General features: G+C 55.2%; 1 protein-coding gene across 2 annotated transcripts; it reads left to right on the top strand.

Annotated features, from left to right (window-relative positions):
* The first annotated feature begins 16,856 nt into the window (after window positions 1–16,856).
* GBX2 (gastrulation brain homeobox 2) lies at window positions 16,857–19,828 on the top strand. 2 transcript variants are annotated; one of them, XM_086720012.1, is made up of 2 exons: window positions 16,857–17,817; window positions 18,868–19,828. In XM_086720012.1, the coding sequence occupies exons 1-2, from the start codon at window positions 17,295–17,297 to the stop codon at window positions 19,389–19,391; spliced, it is 1,047 nt and encodes a 348-aa protein (XP_086576138.1). In that variant the 5' UTR covers window positions 16,857–17,294; the 3' UTR covers window positions 19,392–19,828. The 2 variants fall into 2 exon arrangements, with proteins under 2 accessions (XP_086576138.1, XP_086576139.1); XM_086720013.1 differs by having other exon boundaries at window positions 16,857–17,884; window positions 18,868–19,105.
* Window positions 19,829–20,047: the final 219 nt, after the last annotated feature.

Genomic DNA, 20,047 nt, shown 5'->3' with positions numbered 1-20,047 from the left:
GTTGTCCTCTAATCTGTTTGCCTCCACAAGCCCTCAGAGTTTTTGTTGATACACCAGATTGCGAAACAAGAACTCTTCACCACCATCCTCTGGGGTTAAGCAGGGGCTCCATCTTTTCCGGTTTGAGCCAGCGCACGGGTGTGCTGAGACGGGCCTGGGGGGCGGGGCATGCCTCCCATGGCTGCCGATCTGGAAGGGAGCGCACAGCCTAGGCAGCACCTGCAGCATAGATGGGCCGCTGTGTGCGCCATGATGAGGCCTACTGTGGAGCTGCGAAGGGCACCAGCCGGCCCCCCCCCCCCACCGCCCGCACCGTGAGGGCAGACATCCTGAAGCAGGTAGCCGGGCTGAGCCTCGATTTCAACACAGTGGGCCAAGGGGGTGATAGGACGGCGTCCCCCAGCACCTTCAGCTGACCCACCCTCACACTCCCACCCCAAGAGGATGGCTGTCCCCAAGCCCCTCCTCCATAAACATTCTGAGGTCACCACTGTTTCGAAGGCAGGGTGCAGGAATGTGCAGGGTGTGGTGGAGGAACAGAGACCCGGCCTCCTGGAGGGGAGGGTCCTTGTGCTTTGGCAGCTGGACGAAGGAAGGACTGGATGGCATGGGGACACATTGGGAGGGTCTTGGCTTCCAGACCAGGGCTTCTGAATTTCCCTGGAGAAGCCGTGAGGCTCCACGGAGCAGGTGCGCAGATGTGGTCACCACGGGACTCTCGGGAGACCGCTTTGTCCTGGAAAGGCAGACAGCATGCTGCGGGACAGGCAGGAGCCCACAGTGACACCCCAGGGAAAGGGTTGCACCCCCAAGCAAGAGCAGCTACTTAACTGAAGTCAAATGTGATGTCTCAACTGGACAGTGAAAGTGTCCACGCACCTCCTGTCAGGTCAGGATTCGGCCAGAGAACTGTCGCAAGGTAGGTTTCACCAACTGGAAAAGGATCTTGTTGAATTGCAGATTCTGACTCTGGAGGTCTGGGCTAGGGCCTGGATCATGTACGTCTGTGAACGTGAGGGTTCTTCACGAGTGTGGATAACAGCCCTGCTCTTGGGGGCGGGGGTGGCCCCACTGAGTGCAGAGACCGCAAAACCCCAGGTCCAGAGCCCGCCCAGGGAAGGAGCTCAGTAAATGGTCCCTTCTGTTACTATGACTGCATCATTATTAGATGAAAACAGCCTGATCGAGGGATAAGAAGTGGAAAAGCCAAGCCATTTATAAGAATAAGAAGGGCAAGAATACAGGGTAAGAAGTGCAGCCACTGAGGAGCCCTGTCCTCACTGGATTTTGCAAATGAGAATCTGAGCAAACATACTGTCCTTATAGGATGTAATCCTGAGCCACCCCCCCCTCCATCCCGGCCACCTGAGAAAACAGTTCGGCCGTATTTCTGAAATGCATTACAATGTAAATGTTTTAGAGTCCTGGAACAAAGTAGAACTCCCTTAAAACATACTGACTTTAGGGGCACCTGGGTGGCAGTCGGTTAAGCGTCCGACTTCAGCCAGGTCACGATCTCGCGGTCCGTGAGTTCGAGCCCCGTGTCAGGCTCTGGGCTGATGGCTCAGAGCCTGGAGCCTGTTTCCGATTCTGTGTCTCCCTCTCTCTCTGCCCCTTCCCCGTTCATGCTCTGTCTCTCTCTGTCCCAAAAATAAATAAACGTTGAAAAAAAAAAAAAAACATACTGACTTTGTACTTCTAAAACTCTGCTAAAGGATGATCAACTGATAGGTTGCCAGGGGCACCGGGAGGGACTCAGTCAGTTGAGGGTCCGAGTCTTGATTTGGGCTCATGTCATGATCTCATGAACTGTGAGATCGAGCCCTACATCGGGCTCTGCACTGACAGCTCAGAGCCTGCTTGCAATTCTCCCTCCCTCTCTCACCCTCCCCACACACGCTCTTTCTCTCTCTCAAAAATAAATAAACTTTTTAAAAAATACATAAACAAAATAAAATCTAGGCGTGCCCAAGAATAGCTAATCCCTAAAGTTCCTCAGGTTTAGTCATTCATGCACCCATTTAGCCGTTTGCTCTTTGCTTTAACCAACTCTGACCGAGCCTGCTGGCCGCCGAGCCCAGCACTTGGGGTTGAGGGCCCATCACCAACCAGACAGGCTCACGGGCTCCTCCTCCTTGGGCAGCTCACAGCCAAGCAAAGAAGGCCCATTTGTCAGCAAGGCTCCTGGAGAGACCTGAGCACTTGGTGGGGTGGTCTGCAGAGAGGAAGTGCTTTCGATCTGGCTTCGGCGCCGCATCGAATGGGGGATACCTGTTTATTCCCGGGGCAGGTGGAAGTTCAGGCACCTCTCCATCCATCACTGTCCTCACTGTGTCCCGTGCACAATCGTGAGGCTTCCGGGACAAGCTCCCGCAGCCCACTGCACCAGCCAGTAGCATCTGCACGTCGTGTACCTCCAGACTAGCACTCTCGGTTACCCTGAACCCCGGTGTGGCAGGAACAGAGCGACGATGCCGGGCGTCCTTCACTCTGCCTCCAGCTCATCGGGAAAGCAACATCACAGCTTCCCGAGAATGAGTAGAAAACAAACTGGCGCTAGAAATGTGCTCGGGGGCCATCCAGATGTGCCAGTGGCCATCCAGATGGGCTAAATACCGTTCCTGAGTTACGGTCATGACTGGAGGGGACAATAATGCCTGGTGTGGTTGTTTGGGGCTGTAGCTTACTCATCAAATGGCGTGGAATTCATTCATAGCTTCTCAGAATGTAATTACTGCTAGCACTTGCTTTGTTTGGCAAAAGAAATAAACTACCTGTCCAAAAAAAGCGTGTTGTTTTGACGACTGTGTCTAGCTATGTTCTACGCTACATGTATTCAGAAGTTCTCAAATCAAGGAGACTTGCATAATTCCACAGAGGCAAGAAAGAGAGAGGGGGAGGGGGAGCTAGGCGAAATAAATATCAAAAAAAGACATTTCCCTTCCTTTTTTTAAAGTTTTTATTTTTAAGTAATCTCTACCTCCAACGTGGGGCTCGAACTCACAACCCTGAGATCAAGAAGAGTCACAGGTTCCACCGACTGAGCCAGCCCAGCACCCCAAGACATTCTACTTCAAAGCGAGAATTATCCTGGCTGACTTCCCTTCCAGTGAACAAAATGTACCCTGGCATTTTTTTTATTAAAGGATCTAAAAATGTTTTCCATTCTTAGGCGGTTCATATTGGACATCATTACTTTTCTCTGAGTATATTACATAAACTCAATTCCCTAAGACCTAAATTGTTTTTTTTTAACTTCGTATTTCATTTTTAATGATGGATTCACATGGTTCCAGAAGCCGAAGGTAACAAAAGAGTAAATGCCGCTTCCACTAAAAAAAGATAACAAGAATCGTTTCCTTCCGCTTTTACTGAGTATCTCTGACGATACTACTTGCCATCTGACCACTGAGGATTTTTTTTTTTTAATTTTTTTTTCAACGTTTTTATTTATTTTTGGGACAGAGAGAGACCGAGCATGAACGGGGGAGGGGCAGAGAGAGAGGGAGACACAGAATCGGAAGCAGGCTCCAGGCTCCGAGCCATCAGCCCAGAGCCCGACGCGGGGCTCGAACTCCCGGACCGCGAGATCGTGACCTGGCTGAAGTCGGATGCTTAACCGACTGCGCCACCCAGGCGCCCCTGACCACTGAGGATTTAAATGCAGAAGTGAGTGGTCCTGAGGAGGTCCGCCTCCCTGCGTCCTGGCTGTGCCCTGCACAGGGCAAAACGCCCCCGGCACAGCGGGGTGGCCAGACGCAATCCCCAGGGCACAGGCAGGCAGTCCCCGGACGTGGCAGCCTGTGCCTGTTAGGTTTAAAATTCTGAACACGGCATTGGGCCTCTCTGTAGTGTATTTGCGTCTTTTTAATTTTAAAAAGATACATGATAATCATCAATTCAGCGGGTTTTGAAGAAAATCAAAACCACTGACTCTTTAGGAAGCGTTTGCTAATCCCAGGAACTATATATATAATTGTCACATTTCCAATCTCTGAAATAACCCTTTAGACACACGCTGATGGGGCAGGCTGTTGAACTTTTGCAAAGAACACTTAACCCTCTACAAAAACGGTATAAAATACAGGCTTGGAGAATGAGCTGGTCTGCTCCAGTGACCGGTCCTGATGCGGGGCAACCGAGAGGAAGCTTAATCACTACAATTGCAGATATTATTAGCTTGCCAAGTGCTTTTCATCTCTTAAGGGCTGCCCAAGGACCAAGTGATAAAGCAGGAATATCGCAACCTTTAATTCCATTATTTCAAGGATAAATTATTCCTTCCTCAAAATTGCCGTGCGCACTTGGGATATTCAGAAACCCCAAAGTTTCACCTGTGATCGATACTGCGTCTTGTTTGTGGACTCAAGTATACTCTTCAAACCCCAGGACTTTGTCGACAAACGTCAACATCGTCCTATTTGAAAACAAAAATTAATTTCATGAAATTGCCAAAATAAGCCTGAGGTTATTAAATTTCTGGAGCCCAGCAGAGGATTGCGGCGTTGAAACTCATTTTCATAGAGTCCTGCAGGTGGCGCCATAAGCAAGCGGTGTTACCCTCCTCCACCGACCTGCTCTCCCCAGAACTAGAAGAAAACAAGGTTTTAGCTCTCATGATAAAGGGGAGCAGAATATAGGAAACCTATAGGACTGTGACATACCATATAGGATTGTGCCGCTATAGTAAAAAATTCAGTAATTAAAATATTGATTATGGAATGGCCTGCTCCCGTTTGTATTAAATATGCACATTTTATAGGCAATGTGTTTATAAATAAATATAATTTTAAGATGACGCTTTTATGATGCCATAATGACAGCCCGATCCTCATTTGTGTGTTAAACGTGTTCTTTAACAAAATTGTACATTCACCGAGGCAATGTAACTAGCCCAGTTCCCAGCCTCCATCTAATCTAACAGAATGGTATTTCTGCCGTCCTAACACTCTGCTTAATCACGCCAATAAAAAGAGTAGATTTCTCTGTAATGCAATTTGTAAGCAATAAACATGATTGAGAATGCGGTATTTGCTGTCGACTATGTTTAATGCAGGGTTTTAATTTGGTGTGTAATTATTCATTTAGTGGGTACTTTTTCCATTCACATTTCTCTGTCCTGCTCTAAAGAAAGTTGGTAAGTTTGCAGAACGTTGGGCAGACAGGGTCTCCCTGTACTGTGTGCAAACCAGAGTTCGATGCAGATGTTATGGAAAAGGAATATTTTTTTTAATCTGCTAAAGACAGGAGGTCACATTAACTCGTAATACAGACACATAAAAATGTGATTATGGGTTCTAAACAGAACGCAGTAGGCTCCTAGTTAACACAATGAGATTTCTAGGAAGTGATGTGTAAATTCTTCAAAAATGACACATTTCTCACGTTTCATTCCAATTAAATCACTGAGGCAGCTAACAGCGATGAGCACAAAGTACGGGGTAAAATGAGGGTTTCTTCTGGTAACTGCGTCACTGTGAAAGTATATTTTTATGAGAAGCAGTTAATATTAAGCTATTATTTTTCAACTGTCCTGGAAGGGATGTGTGGAGCCTTTGTCGTAGGTAGAGCTGTCCCCAGAAGAGTCCTGCTCCTTTGTTTCTTGAGTTTGCTGATAGGAAGCGAGAATGGCTGGGTACCGCCCCCGCCCTCGTCCCTAGAGGGGTCCCGGGTGTCAGTCCCCAGGGTCGGGCCCAACCGCTCCCCAGAGGCCTGCAGCCTCAAGAGTCAACGATGCCCTGCGCTGCACTCTCTCCCCTGGGCTGGTGCCCACCCGCGACCCCCTAGCGCTTGGGGCTCGTTCCCCCCCCCCACCCCGACCCCTGGGGCGCCCCGTTCCTGCCCTCGATCCCGAGTGCCCCGCGGGCCGCGCTGGGGGTCGCCGCCCAGCCTTGGGGGCTCTCGAGGGCGGGGCGGGGGTGGGGGTGGGGGCGCGGGGGTCCAGCCACCCTCCCCCAACCCCGTTCTGGGGCAGTGGGGTTCGGGACTGCTCCCCCGCGAGGGAGGACAGAGGGGGCGCGGGGCCGCCCCGGGGGAAGGGGGAGCGGGAGGGGCCGTCGGAAGACAAAAGGGATGTGCAGCTTTAAATTCAAAAAGATGTTTTTGAAAGCCTCGTCCTGGGGTTTGAAAGGCGCACCGAGGACAGCGGCGGAGCGATCCCAATCAGAAATGCGATTTGAAGTCCTAATGAACTTGATTGCGTGAACATTTATAATCCCCCATGGCCCTAAATGAAATCAGATATAATCAGGAGATACAGGGAAGGGAGTGTTTACAGCCGACGCCGGGCGGCTGCGGGACGGGGAGATGACGGCCCCGGTATTGATGTCGAAAATGATGGATAACGCGGGAACGGCAAATATACTATTTGTCTAATGGCTCGGCAATTAAATTCCCCTGTAAATGACCCATGCCTCATTTCATCCTAATCTATGGAATTTTGATTGAATTCGTCAGCTCTAATTGAAAAATACTGCACTTTAATGTCTGCATTGCAGTTTCAGGACGAGAGTGGTTTTAATGAGACGGTGCCCCCCTGACCCGGCAATATTTGAGACTTTTATTCGGAATTTAAAGCCAGAAGATTGCTCAACTGAGCGCTGCCGTTTCCTCTCCTGGACCCACGTCCATCCATCTCCAGGCGCGATTGAATAAACGCACTTGGGGAGAGATGCGCCCCCGACCCTCGCGCCCGCGTGGCGTCCCGGGGGCGGCCCCTCCCTCGGATGAGAGCGGGCGGGGTCCGGGGCTCAGGGGACGGCCTGCGCCCTCCCCGGGGCGGGGGTTGGGGGTGTGGGGGTGCCCGGGGGCTCCGTCCCCGCTGCTGCTCTGGTCCTCGGGCCCAATCGCGGGGCCGCCTTCCCGGGCCAAACCCAGGCGTCCCCCCCGGAGGAGGAGGCCCAGCTGCCTGCGACCTGGGCACCCCAAGAGGGGGCCGGCCCCCGACGCGCTTTATATGCAAATGGCGAGGCGAAGCCATCCCTGAGAAATTAGCTACTTGCTGAAGCATATTTACTAGATTGAAATGAGTTAAAGAGAAACATTTTAAGTCGTTTAAGCGAGATAATTGGGCCACATTAAAACTGGAGATGTTTGCTCCTTTCCAAAAAAAAAAAAAAAAAAAAAAAGCTGGGGGGGGCGGTAAAAGCGCCCCTCACACACACACACACACACACACACACACACACACCCGAAACCAAAACGCGAAGCCCCTGCTGCTCAGAGACCGGAAGTGAGGGAGAGCTCGGCGGCTGCGGGGACCTTGGTGGGGCGCCCCCTTGGGCGGGAGTCCCCGCAGCCCCGCTCCCCGGCTCGGAAGGACCGATCCCGGCCGCGGCCCGCAGGGGGCGCCCTCGAGCCAGGGTCCCGCCGCCACCGCAGAGCCCAGGAGCCGAAAGGGGCGGCCAGCCCTCGGTCCTGGCCGCGCCCCCGCGTCCGGCGCCCCAGCTTCTTCCATCCCGGTGCCTCCAGCCGCGTTCAAACCTCCGACGGCGGGATCGCGACGGGAGCCCTAGGGACAGGGCGTCTGGGGGAAAACTGGAGGCCAAAGTGCACGGGCTGCCCGTCCCCTCCCCCAGAGAGTTTGGTTAGCACGTTGACAGAGTCTACCGAGCTTTCATTGAAAATAAAATGATCTGAAATGACTCAGAAGTCGTTTCCCTGGGAAGACAGTGCTTTGCGCCCTTCTCCTGCGCAGCCTGGCGAGGAGAGCCCACTGCAGAGGCGGCTCCCAGGGCCAGGGACCGCCTCGAGCCTCGGTCTCCAGTCGTGCCGCGAGCGCGAGGGTGAGCCGACCCTGGGGCGGCGCTTTGGGAACGCCACCCCACCCCCACCCCCAGGCGTCGCGTGCGTTACACACTACGGTGCATCCAGTTCCACTCGTGGCCTGCGGTTTGTTTTTAAATGCTCAAGAGTCTTGTGATCTGAGGCCGCCCGCAAATTGGTATTCTCCCTCCGAGCGCGCAGGCTTGCGTCCCAGGCTGCCCGGGTATCCATCCGGCACTCTGCAACGCCCAGGGCTGGCGGTCGGCGCTGAATCAGTTACCCTACCGAGCAACCGCTCTGGGCCAGGCCCCCTGCCAGGGAGTGCTACGTGATCTGAAGCGGTTCCTGCGACCACCCGTGACTTAAGCGCTGTATTAATTACCCCCATTTTAGAAACGCAATCAGGAGGCTGGTGGAAGAGATCCCGGAGTTCCCGCCCATTACGCAGATGGAACCGCAGAGGCCGGCGCCCACGATGGTCAAACCCAGATGTCAGAGGGTTTCTTATCCATCCACTTCCAGGATGGGGCTGCTCGGGATGAGTCAGAGTCAGGAAAACACGGGATTTAAAGAGAGCCGAGGTGGGGTTTCTATTACCACATCCAAAATCGGATCGTATTTCACTTTGTGCAATCATGGAGGTCTGGTTCCCCCCCACCCTCGTTTATGACAACGGCTTCTCTTGTGTCCTAGACGTTTATAATGAAAAGAAATTGGGAATCTGTTTCTTATGCAATTGTAGGCATGAAAAAAAATAGACGTCTTATCCCCGAGAAGGGCAGCTGGGATCTGCTGAGTCTGCTCCCCAGGAACCTCGCAGCCCAGGCTCTAAAGCAGATGCCATTACTTCCATGGCCTATAGGGGGCGGTGCGGGTCCCTGAGCGCTCTGCATACCGGCGTCACTTTTCAGGCTGTTAATCCTTTTGAAATTGTGAAGCCTTAAATAAAAATGTTTCCTGTCATTCCCTCATTAATTTATTAAAATATATAATTCATATTTGAGTTCTGTTTACAGATAGGAAATAACTTGGTTACATTATAAATTTAAAATATGCAATGTAAAATTTGTGTTGCAAAATACAATAAACTATTCAGCTTATTACATTTTAAAGTATAAATTTCCAAATAACATTCAACAGTACTGAATGAACTGAATTTGAATGCTTTTGGGGTTAGAATGAAGTTGAATGTTTAAGTCTCTCTTTTTTTTTTTTTTTTGATGTTTATTTTCTTTTTGAGAGAGACAGAGCATGAGTGGGGGAGGGGCAGAGAGGAATTTTTTTAAGTCTCTCATTTCTTAAGTTTCTTGGGGTTTTCTTGGGTGTCTGGTGTTGCTGTTATGTGTTTGTTGCAATTCAAGTGGGTCTGAGAGAAACTTAACAAGGGGAAATGATAATAACCAAAAGATTAGCTAGGTCTATCAGCATGATAACGACCAGATTCTAAAATACTCCTCTTCTCAAAGAAATAAATGAATAAAAGGAGGGGACATGATGCCCAAGGAGGGGAGGGGAAAGTGCCTGAACTCAGTGAACGTGTCAAGTTGGTCACATGATGTCAATCACCCTCATTCTCTGAGCCATCATGATCAATTTCTGCTCCTTCTGAAGCTTCGCGTTCGTTATTGTCCCAGACTTCAGAGAACAGAAGGTTTGTCTGGGTGGAGATGAGCAGGATTGCTTCTGGCTTTGGCTCATTTCCCAGCTGAGCCTAGTTTCCCCACACGTGCCCTGGAGAAGGAGAGCTAGAGGCAGAGGCCTTGGTTTGAACAGGCAACCGACACCCACGGGGGGCGGGGGGATCAGAAGCAGCCCCCAAGCGGCTCTCCTGGTGTCCATGGCAATGTCCCTGCAGGCAGCAGTCACCTCAGTGCAGTCACCCACATGAGTAACTTCCCCTCGAAGGGTGTTTCAAAGTCACTGTGCAGAATAAACACTAGATAGTAAGGTATGAACAACACCCTTTCTTTAACTCTGTTCGTCAGAAAGAAGGGAGGAAAGAGGGAAAAAGGGAGGGAAGGAAGGAAGAAGGAAGGGAGGGAGGGAGGAAGGAAAGAATGATGGGAGAAAGAATGGGAGGGAGGAAGGAAGGAGGGGAGGGAGAGAAGGGAGGGACTGTCAACACGCGCGCGCGCACACACACACACACACACACACACACACACACACACACAAGGTGCACATGAGAGCTCCTCTCTCCTCATTCCCTTTTTCTGCTGTGTGACCTACAGGCTGGCCCCTAGAAGAAAATACTCTGGGATGTCACAGCTTCCTCTCTACCCTTGCTCTGGGCTCCTTCTCTCCCTTAAGTTTGGGGACTTCAGGCTACACCCACAAGGGAGACCACTGTTGGCAATATCAGGCAAATTCAGTTCCCTGTATTTTTTCAGACGACAGGTGCAGGAAATTCCAAGATTCTTCCGTTTCAAAGGCCTGGCAGGTCAGCATTTCCCACGAGGGGCTGTATACTGAGGGCAGCAGGGGCAATAAAGAGACCTAAAAGCAAGGATGGGCTCCTTCCGGTACCCCTGCAAGCCTTTTCTCGGGCAGTAGCAGGGAATGATAACAATAGTGAAGGTGTACGATTTGACTAGGGAATGGCTTCGGATTGTCCCAGCCCAGCAAACACGGGGGCCTGCTTTCGCGTCACTTCTCAGGCCTCACTTGAAGGCACTTGGCTCACTCCCTTGTGGCCCATGGCCTACACCTGACCTCAGGTCGCTGAGCAAAGGGGTTAGGTGAAGGGTTCAGGAGAGCGGGAAGGGGAGTTGAGTCCCGTGGCCGGCCTCTGCTGACTGCAGTGCTCAGTGTCTTTCTAGCCCCTCAAACAAGAGTCAAGAGTCAGAGATCTACACTGAGATCTTTCTCCAGTGCGGGGTGCGCCCATCCCAGTGGCTTTGGAGCACGCAATTTCTTTTCCCTGCCTCTGAAAGTTGGGCGCTCTGTAGTAAGCAGTGTCCCTGTCTGCCTTTCTAGAAGGGACTGGCATCAATCGATATCTTCCCTGAATTGTGGGTTACTGGAAGGGCTCTCCCCCGCCTGCATCAGCACACGGCCCTTCTGCCCACTCTTTGGGAAAGCCTGACATTTAACGTGGCCCTCCATGAGCTGCTGTCCCTACCAGTCAAAACCCGTCCTTTGGGGACAGCTCAAGGGAGCCAGGTTGGTCAGTTACACACATACCTACCTGGAGTTTCTCTTAGCTTATGGTTAAGTGAAATTCTACAATGGCCTTTTCCGGGAAATCACAGGGGTGAGGGAGGCCACCCTAAGGCTCCCTCCCCAGTTAGCCAACCCCTCTTCCCCCAGCGTTTCCTCCCAATGCCTGTCCCCTGCCCTGTGACATCCTCTGCAGGCGATGTTTTCTCATCGGAAGGAGCAGTGACCAAAGCAAGTGCGGGCTCTGCTTTACAAGTATTTCTGGAAGGAGGAGCAACGGAGTTCTGCCTAAAAGCGACGGCTGCTTTCCACCCGGACCCGCAGAAGTTCAAGCTGGAGCGGCGCCCCCGATGTGGGTAGCTGTTGCTCCAAACGCTCTCTCGCTCCCTCCCGTGTGGTTTCCAAAGGGTTAAATGGATGAAGTCGAGGTGAACCGCTTCCTTTTTAAAAGACGACTCGCCTGCTGGGGTCTGGGCTGTCGAGGGGTGGCGGCAGGGGCCGTGGTTTGCGAGGACCCCGGGGGTCTCGAGACCCCCAGCCACCCGGGGAGACGCGCCCGGACACCGGGTCTCCTCTCGAGCGGTGGAAGCGCGTAGGGCGCACGGCTGAGCCCGGGCCATGGTCGCTAGCCCGACGCTTCCCGCTTCAGCATCCATTAGACGCCGGCCGCGGCCAGCGGGCAGGACGGGACCCGGGGACGGTAGCGGATCCCCGCGTCCCAGGAGGCCTGCTCCTCAGGCGGTCCCCGAGGCCCCAGTGCTGGCTGCGCCCCTCCTCACCCCTCCGTGCCCTCTGCCCGCCTCCCAGGCCGCCGTTTTCGCGGCCCCGGGATTAGCATATCTGTGAAGTCCCGCAAACAATGCCCGCTGTGCGGGGAGATGAAAGTCGGGCGCAGGGTGGCGGGGGCGCCGTTTGAAGTCCCCGAAAGGTGGGGCCGCGGGAATCCGAGGGCGCAGATGGGAGGAGACAGAGCCAGGTGAGAAACGCCACGCGGCCTGCGCCTCCCTCCCCAGCGCCCCGGGGCCGGGGGTTCGCGGACCGCACGGCCTCCCAGACCCTGCTCGGCCCGGGCCCTCGCTGCCCCTCACCGCCCGCGCCCCAGCCTCCGTCTCCCAAATGCAGCCCTCCGGCCCGGCTCGCGCCCTCTTCCCAGCCTGGGAAACCGGGGCTGACCGGCTCAGTCCCCGCAGAGGATCCCCCTGCCACCGCTCCCCGCCCCCCACCCCCGCCCGGGCTGGGTGCTGCCTGGGCGATTAGCGTTGAGCGCGGGCTCAGGGCTTCTCGGTCCATCCAGTACCCCCAGTGGGTCACGCACTCGCCGCTCCAACCTGTAGGGCTTTTCAGAAAAGGAAGTAGGACCCCTGCCTGCGCCCTCGGACGCCTAGGCCCAGGCTCTGCAGCCCGAGCCCGAGGTAGGGTGACGGGTCAGCGCGTCCACGCCCGCAGTCCCCAGCCTCCCGGGTGGTGCAAGAACGCCTCATCCCGGCCCCCAGATCGCACGAGGGCACGGGTCGCGGGCCACCAGGTCGTGGTCCCGCCGGTTCCTCCGCACTGGGGTGGGGAGGGCGGCGCAGGTGTTAGGGGTCACGTTTCCCGCCCTTCAGGCCTGAGGGGAACATTTTCCAACCTCCTCCCCGCCCCCCAGGAAAATGCAAAACAAAACAAAACAAAAGTCTCCTCCCCTTCACGTTTCTGGTGTTTGCGGGTTTTGTTGCTGCTACTTTGAGGGTGGGGGACAAAAAGCGAAACTTTCTACATAAGAATGTCGCGGCACACAGCCCCGAAAAGTGTTTCTTCTTCAGGGCGCTTTAGAAAAACCCCCTGTCCTGCTTTCTGCATGGTCAAGGAGCAGAATAATGAAACCAAAGACTTTCATTTTATAAACCACTTGATCTTTGCTTGGGAAACTCTATTAATTGAATGGGTTTGCCTTTTTTGCCAGGTCCCCTTTATCATTATTTATGGGCTTTAAATTGTTTAAAGTTCCCTTGACGTTCAATTTACAAGTTTGGGGACTTTTTTTGTTCTGCCTTTTGTCCTGGAGAAAGACATCGTGTTGGAAGTGCTTTGAAAAGCCAAACAGGAGAGGTTGGCAATGAAAGGGAAGCGGGCGAGATCCCTTTTAATTCCGTCCTGTTAGTGAATGGCTCTTTTACATAATTGCAGGGGCTATTTCAAAGCCAGCCAAGGGCTGACTTCACTTAGAACCACATGGAGTCTATTTTGGGCTTTCAGATTAAAAAAAAAAAAAAAAAGCTGAATAAAATAGTTAGAAAAGATGAGACTTCAATGCTTTCTGCTACTTGCAAATTGGTGTGTCTGATGGGGAATTTTTTACACAAGCACCCCTTTGTAAGTGCGTCTTGGGCTTGGGAGGGACTGTTGTGAGTTTGCTGGGTGTGAATCTCAATTGCTCTTCCGCAAATAAAAGCCATCCCAAGCTATTTCCCAACTATTGCCAGGAGCGAGAGCTAGTGCAATGACCGAATGATCAGGCCACTCAAAGTCTCTATAAATAAAAACAACACGGTTGCCAGAGAAACCAGCCGGCCTCCTGGGACTGGGTGGCGGGCGGGCGCGCCGGGCCCGGCTAGGTCTGCGGGTTTCTCGGCACCCACGAAGAACCTGGGGCGCCCACGCTGCCCCCTCTCCTGCACCGCCCGCGACCTCGACCCTGGCGGCTGCCTGGAAACACGCCGTTCGCCGCGCCGCCTCCTCCGGGCTGGACTCGCCAGGCCGACGCAAGTTTGCCGCGTGAATATTCATCTACTTGTACACTTAGCATCTTGTACTCAGCCGTCATACACCTGCGTGCAAGCGTTGCCTGGGACAGCCCCGAAGCGCGGAGACAACTTAATTACCACCACTTTTACTGACGTCTGGGGTTTTAAGTGGCTTAATACGATCTTGGCACTGGCCGAGGAAAGTGCCCGAGGGGTGGGCCAACTTCTTCGCCGGAGCTTTCCTGGGTAGGGGTGTGGGGGGGGGGGCAGTTCGCGGAAGTTAACTAGAGTTGGAGGACCCAGGTGTCCCTTCGGTGGCGTCCTTCCTTCTTCCTAATCCCAGGGAGTTGTTGGTGGAGGACCTCTTAAGGCAAAGTTGCAAAGGTCTGTGCCGGCCGGTTTTCCTGCGCAGCCTGGGCCGAGCTGGGTCACCCCAAGGGCTGTGCGGTGTGAGGCAGTTCCGAGGTAAGCAGGTAGGAATCCGAAGGATGGGCAAACCACGTACCTGTCGCTCGCTACCCATAAATCTCTCCGAGGAGACTGGGGGAAACTCTAAAGGCTTTTATTAGCCGCAGTCTCCCACGCTCCGCACGCTTTGCAAGGTAGCTGAGGTGCCCCGAATGAATCTTGTTAACCACGGCGAAACACGAGGATCCTTTTATGACGCGAACAGTCGTTTTCTAAGTAGTTAAGCATTAGATGAGAAAATATTACTGCGCTGCATTCGAGAAAAAGCACACTAGTAAATAAAATTCATATTGATGAGAATTCTCTGAACTCACTAATAAAAGAAGATTAGTATTATAACCCCCGCAGTCAATACTTTCCGGAGCAATTTATGGATGCAAATAATATGCCATCAAATTATTTCAAGTGTGGCTATAATTCAACGGACCTAAATCTTCCTGCTGAACTTTAAATGTAGAATTATCACCAAAATAATCAAAGGAATCCCGGTCTCTCGGAGGGTAATCAGGCGGCGGAAGTCCCTAGAACAATATTTTTTCGGCGAAAGAGCAAAGTGGATGGCAAATCGGCCTGGGTGAGATGAGCAGGTTACACCCGCGCGCCGGTGTCAAGCGGGGAAGAGACCCGACTGCAGCGACGTAAATCAAGCAAGGGAGTCGAACATTTTTTCTTAGTATTCAAGCAACACGGTAACCACACCAGAGCCTGTGTGCCTGCAACTATCTCATAATGAGAGGGAGTATTTATTATGCTCGTAAAGAAATCAGCCTTTTGCCCTGGGCTTCGATTTGGTGTTTTGTTTTTGTTTTTTTCCTTTTCTTCTCTTTCTTCTTTTGTAGGAGTGGAGAAAGAGGGATAGAGCTCAGAGACCCCACAGACACTTCCTTCCCCGTGGATTCCAACGATCCCCCTGCACACCGCCTAAGCCACCTCGGGGTCTGGGCGTGAAGCGAGTGGAGGCAATACAGCCAGCAGCGTCCTAATGAATTCCTTTCAAACCGCCTGCCGCCGGAGCCATCTATTACAGCGGCCTGGAGTGGGGAAACGCGCTCGCGCTCGAGACGTCTTTGTCCGGGTGGCGGTGGGGCGGGCGGTGGGGGGGTGGAGAGGGGATGGGGAGGAGGCGAGCAGGGGGAGGGCGGCTGGCGGCGGGGCCGGCGAGTTTTCCCAGCACTCAGGGGCGCCGGGGATGCACCCTCCTCTTTCTTTCCTCCAGGGCCCTTTGGGTGGGCAGTGGGTTTCTGGCGGAAGAGGTGGTCTGGAATTAAGACGTCCCCCTGGGGGCCTCGGGGTTACAGCGGGGGGAAGAAGAGCTTCAAAGAATAGGGTCGATAAATTCATAAAGATCGATTTATCTTTATCTCCCAATTAAATGTGCTTGTAAGTGATACATAACACACGTCCAACACGGGCCAACTCCCCAACCACTAGCTCCTCGGCGTGAGCGGATTTTTAATGACTGATCTAACAATGCCCTTCTCGGCTCTCCTCGCAAGCCAGGTGCTCGTCGGCTGTTCCCGGCGAACGTCTAGACCCAGGAAGTTGGAGCCGAGGCCCTGGAGGCGCGTGGAAGCCCCGCGCGCGCTGGCGCGCTTTGCACCGTCTGCCCCGGCCACGAATAGATTCCCCTTTTAAAGAGAACACGAGAATCGGACGTTTGTCTTTTTGTCACAGATTAGGGGATGAGAACATCCCTAGCTCCCACTCCCTCCCCGCCAGTTAGCCCCCTCGCTCCCAAATTCTGGGGTGTTACCATCGTCGAGACAGGGGAAACATCTTGAGGGAATCGGCTCCGTCCGGCAGTAGGCGGAGGGGACCCGCGCGCCCTCGAGTCCTCGCGCAGGAAACCGGGTGGCGGCGCCGGGGTGAGCGCTCCCTCCGTTCTCAACGTGCTTAATTAGCGCCTATTTACAAAACGCAGCTTTTATTTGAGCAAACATCATAAAGCTTTCATCAGGATAATCTCACGTTATACAATCTGGAGGCACAGCAACTCCCCCTTCCTCCCCGAGGATGGAGCAGATAAAGGACTCGCTTTATTATCATAATTATCGTGGCTGTTATTTTGGTGCGCGCAGGCAAAGTGTGTAAATAGGTGCGATGATTAAGAATGTCATGAAAAATGAGAAGGGAGCGCTCGCAGGAGGGCCCAGCTCGGGATGGGGGAACCAGCAGCCTCCTCGCCCCGCCCGGGAGCGCGGGGGGCGCGCTCAGAGACCCGGCCGGCTCCCGCCGGTGGCTAGGGCCTTCCGGCTCCCGACCAGCGCCCTGGGGGCGGATGTGAAGGGGCAGGACCTCGCTCCCAACTCCGGGAACCTCTTCTGGACCACGGGCGCAGCAGCAGCACCCAACGCTAGGGTGAGCCGCGGGCAGGTTTGTTCCAGCGCTAGGAGGAAGAAATAAAACGCCCTCGGCTGAGCCGCGGTAGGTCCTAGCCCCGGAAGCTGCCCTTGGACGCGGCCTCGACGAGGCTGCCGGGCCACGGGGCTCGAGCCTTGGAGCTTTGGAGGCAACAGCCCCTTTCAAGTTTGCGCGGCGCGGGCCCGGCGCGCAGGCTCCGGCTCTCGGGCCCGCGCGCTCCGCCGGCGGCGCCCGCAGCCCGCTCCCGGCCAGCCCTGGTGGAAGGGGCGGAGTCCCGTTTTCGCTCCGCCTCCTCCCGGCGCAGCCAATAGGCGGTGGCGTCCGGCCCCACGTGACGTAAGCCCGGCCGGGCAGCAGGCAAAATGTGAATGAGAAAGAGGAGCGCGATTTAAAGGTGCTGGCGGCGCCCGCCGAAGACAAGTGCGCCAGCTTCGCGCGCTCCCCAGCGGCCCGCGGGAGGCGACGGTCTGCGGATCGGACAGACGGACGCACTGACGGCTGCGAGCCGGGGCCGAGGGGGGCAGACGACACGCGCGCGGGCTCCGACGGACAAGAGGCGGGCAGAGGCTCCAGCGAGCCCGCGGGGCCCGGGTGCCCTCTCCACTCCGGAGCTCACGACCTCACCCCGCGCGCTGCCCGCACCCGCTCCCGCCGGGCATGCAACCCGCTCAGGGCTGAGGGTCGGCGGCGCCTGCTTTCAGGGTCCGGCTCGGCCCCTGCGCGGCGCACCCGGCTGTGCTCCCGGCGCCCGGCGGGCTTCCTGGCGGCGGCGCGGCGCGGGGACTTTTCGCCTCTCGCTGGCCTCTTCCGAGCGCGTCTATGAGCGCAGCGTTCCCGCCGTCGCTGATGATGATGCAGCGCCCGCTGGGGAGTAGTACCGCCTTCAGCATAGACTCGCTGATCGGCAGCCCGCCGCAGCCCAGCCCCGGCCATTTCGTCTACACCGGCTACCCCATGTTTATGCCCTACCGGCCGGTGGTGCTGCCGCCGCCGCCGCCGCCGCCGCCCGCGCTGCCCCAGGCCGCGCTGCAGCCCGCGCTGCCGCCCGCGCACCCTCACCACCAGATCCCCAGCCTGCCCACCGGCTTCTGCTCCAGCTTGGCGCAGGGCATGGCGCTCACCTCCACGCTCATGGCTACGCTGCCCGGAGGCTTCTCCGCGTCTCCCCAGCACCAGGAGGCGGCGGCCGCCCGCAAGTTCGCGCCGCAGCCGCTGCCGGGTGGCGGCAACTTCGACAAGGCTGAGGCGCTGCAAGCCGACACTGAGGACGGCAAAGCCTTCCTGGCCAAGGAGGGCTCGTTGCTCGCCTTCTCCGCGGCCGAGGCGGTGCAGGCGTCGCTCGGTGAGTCGGCGGCGCGCGCGGCCGGGGCGCGGGGGCGGGAGGGGGGGCGGGGGCGAGCCCGCTCCGGGTTCCCGCGGGCGCAGAGGGGGCGAGGCCAAGCCCCCCACACGACCCCCCGCCCCGGCCCCCCTCTCCGGAGCAGCGGGAGGACGCGGCCGAGCGGTGCCGCGAGGCCTCCTGGGGGGCATTTAGAGCCGAGCAACAAGCTAGGGCTTAGGGGTAGTAGCATTTAGCCCTCGGGGCCAGCTGCTGCGCCGGGCGGCTGTTCGTCTGTCCGGCGGCGAGTTTGGAGGAGTCTGTCCCCCCTCCCGCGCGCCGTGACCTGGGGTCCTGGATGAGTTTCAACCTTTAGGGGTGGCGGGTTGGGCTGCGCGTCTCCAACCGTGCGTGTGCTCAGGGGCGCCCAGACCTATTAACCCCCTTCACTGGGCTTGGTGCTTGCCCGGGAGAAGCCGATTCCCGGGAGGCTGTGCGTCTGCGTGTGTGTTGGGGTGTCTGGTGGGAACTTCTCCTAAGGCTACAAAACTTCCCTTTCGCCAACATCATCTGCCTCAAAAAAAAAAAAAAAAAAAGAAGACCCGGTCTGGGATCTCCACCTCCCTGTGGCCCCACTTTGGCTGCGATGAAATCGAGGTTCACTGAATCTTCACTGGGGGGTGGGGGGAGGCAAGATGCATCGTAAATTTCCCCCTTCAGTCCTCACCCAGCCCCCACCCCGGGGACAAAGAGGATGCTGCTCTCTTGGGCCTCACGCCTCCTGTTACTTCTGCCTTAAGCTGCCGGAGGCTGGGAGGGTGCAGACGCGGCCTGGCGGCCCCTTGAGTGATGGTTCTGGGCAAAGGGCCGTCGCCTGTCCTGTCTCCTCTCCTCCTTTGAGCTTTCTCACGCCCCCCCCCCCCCTTCTCTACCCCTCAAAGGCCAGGAAATCACAATGTGTTAATGTCATAGAAAGACAATCCGCTAAGGGCGGGGGAGGCCCGAGTGGCGGTGGGAAGGGGAAGAAGGCCAGTGTGCGAAATGTAATAAAACGCCGTTTGGTTTTGCTTTCAGTCGGGGCTGTCAGAGGGCAAGGGAAAGACGAGTCAAAGGTGGAAGACGACCCGAAGGGCAAGGAGGAGAGTTTCTCGCTGGAGAGCGATCTGGACTACAGCTCGGATGACAATCTGACCGGCCAGGCGGCTCACAAGGAGGAAGACCCCGGCCACGGGCTGGAGGAGGCCCCGCCGAGCGGCGGCGCCGCGGGCAGCACCACGTCCACGGGCAAGAACCGGCGGCGGCGGACTGCCTTCACCAGTGAGCAGCTGCTGGAGTTGGAGAAGGAGTTCCACTGCAAAAAGTACCTGTCGCTGACCGAGCGCTCGCAGATCGCCCACGCCCTCAAACTCAGCGAGGTGCAAGTGAAAATCTGGTTCCAGAACCGCCGGGCCAAGTGGAAACGGGTGAAGGCTGGCAACGCCAATTCCAAGACAGGGGAGCCCTCCAGGAACCCCAAGATCGTCGTCCCCATCCCCGTCCACGTCAGCAGGTTCGCGATCAGAAGTCAGCATCAGCAGCTGGAGCAGGCCCGACCCTGAGGGCCCAGGGAGAGCCAGGGCCTGGACCGCCGTTGGAGAAGCTACAGCTCTGGAAGGAAACCACGGTGGCCTCTGCCATGTTTGAAGCAAAACTCAAAGTCACCCCCCCCCCACACACACACACACACCCAACTTTGGACATCCCAAGCACACTGAGAGTATATTCATTCAGAAGGCTGAAGACTGCTTTCGAAGGGGCTACAGCTGTACCTGATGACACAGTAAATATTTATTATACTATCCTACTTTGTACATAGATATCTATATAAACTGGATCTCAGCTGCAGTATTTTGAAAGTTAGAGGACCAAACTGCCCTGTAATATTCTCCACTCACATTCCAGAAGAAAACAGAACCTCTGCTGTAATCCTCCACGGATAGCAGCCACCTTTCCATACTTTTCCAAAGGTAAACATAACACTGAAGAACAAACCCTCGTTTTTGTTTCTGTTTTGGGTTTTGTTTTGTGGTTTTTTTTTTTTTTTGGTTTCTTGTTTGTTTTTGTTTTTTGTTTTTTTAAGTTGACCGAAAAGCAGACGTTTTGGGGGCAGCCTGGAAATTTGCTTTGCTTTGGTTTTGCCTGGCGTTCTTTCCTGGGGTTGCACATCCTATCTGAGCCATGTTTGGAAGCACGTCTCTGTTGTGTTTAATTTATT

Source organism: Puma concolor, chromosome C1 (genome assembly GCF_028749965.1).
Source record: "Puma concolor isolate L17-30 chromosome C1, mPumCon1.1.hap2, whole genome shotgun sequence".
In the NCBI taxonomy this organism is placed as follows: Eukaryota; Metazoa; Chordata; class Mammalia; order Carnivora; family Felidae; genus Puma; species Puma concolor.
The sequence above is the reverse complement of the archived record's forward strand: the minus strand, read 5'-3'. Positions and strand labels throughout refer to the sequence as shown.

Bases quoted from the DNA above. Each gene is read 5' to 3' on its own strand.
- GBX2 (XM_086720012.1), top strand. From the start codon at position 17,295: ATGAGCGCAGCGTTCCCGCCGTCGCTGATGATGATGCAGCGCCCGCTG. The intron at 17,818-18,867 runs GTGAGTCGGCGG...TTTTGCTTTCAG, and splicing joins GGCGGTGCAGGCGTCGCTCG to TCGGGGCTGTCAGAGGGCAA.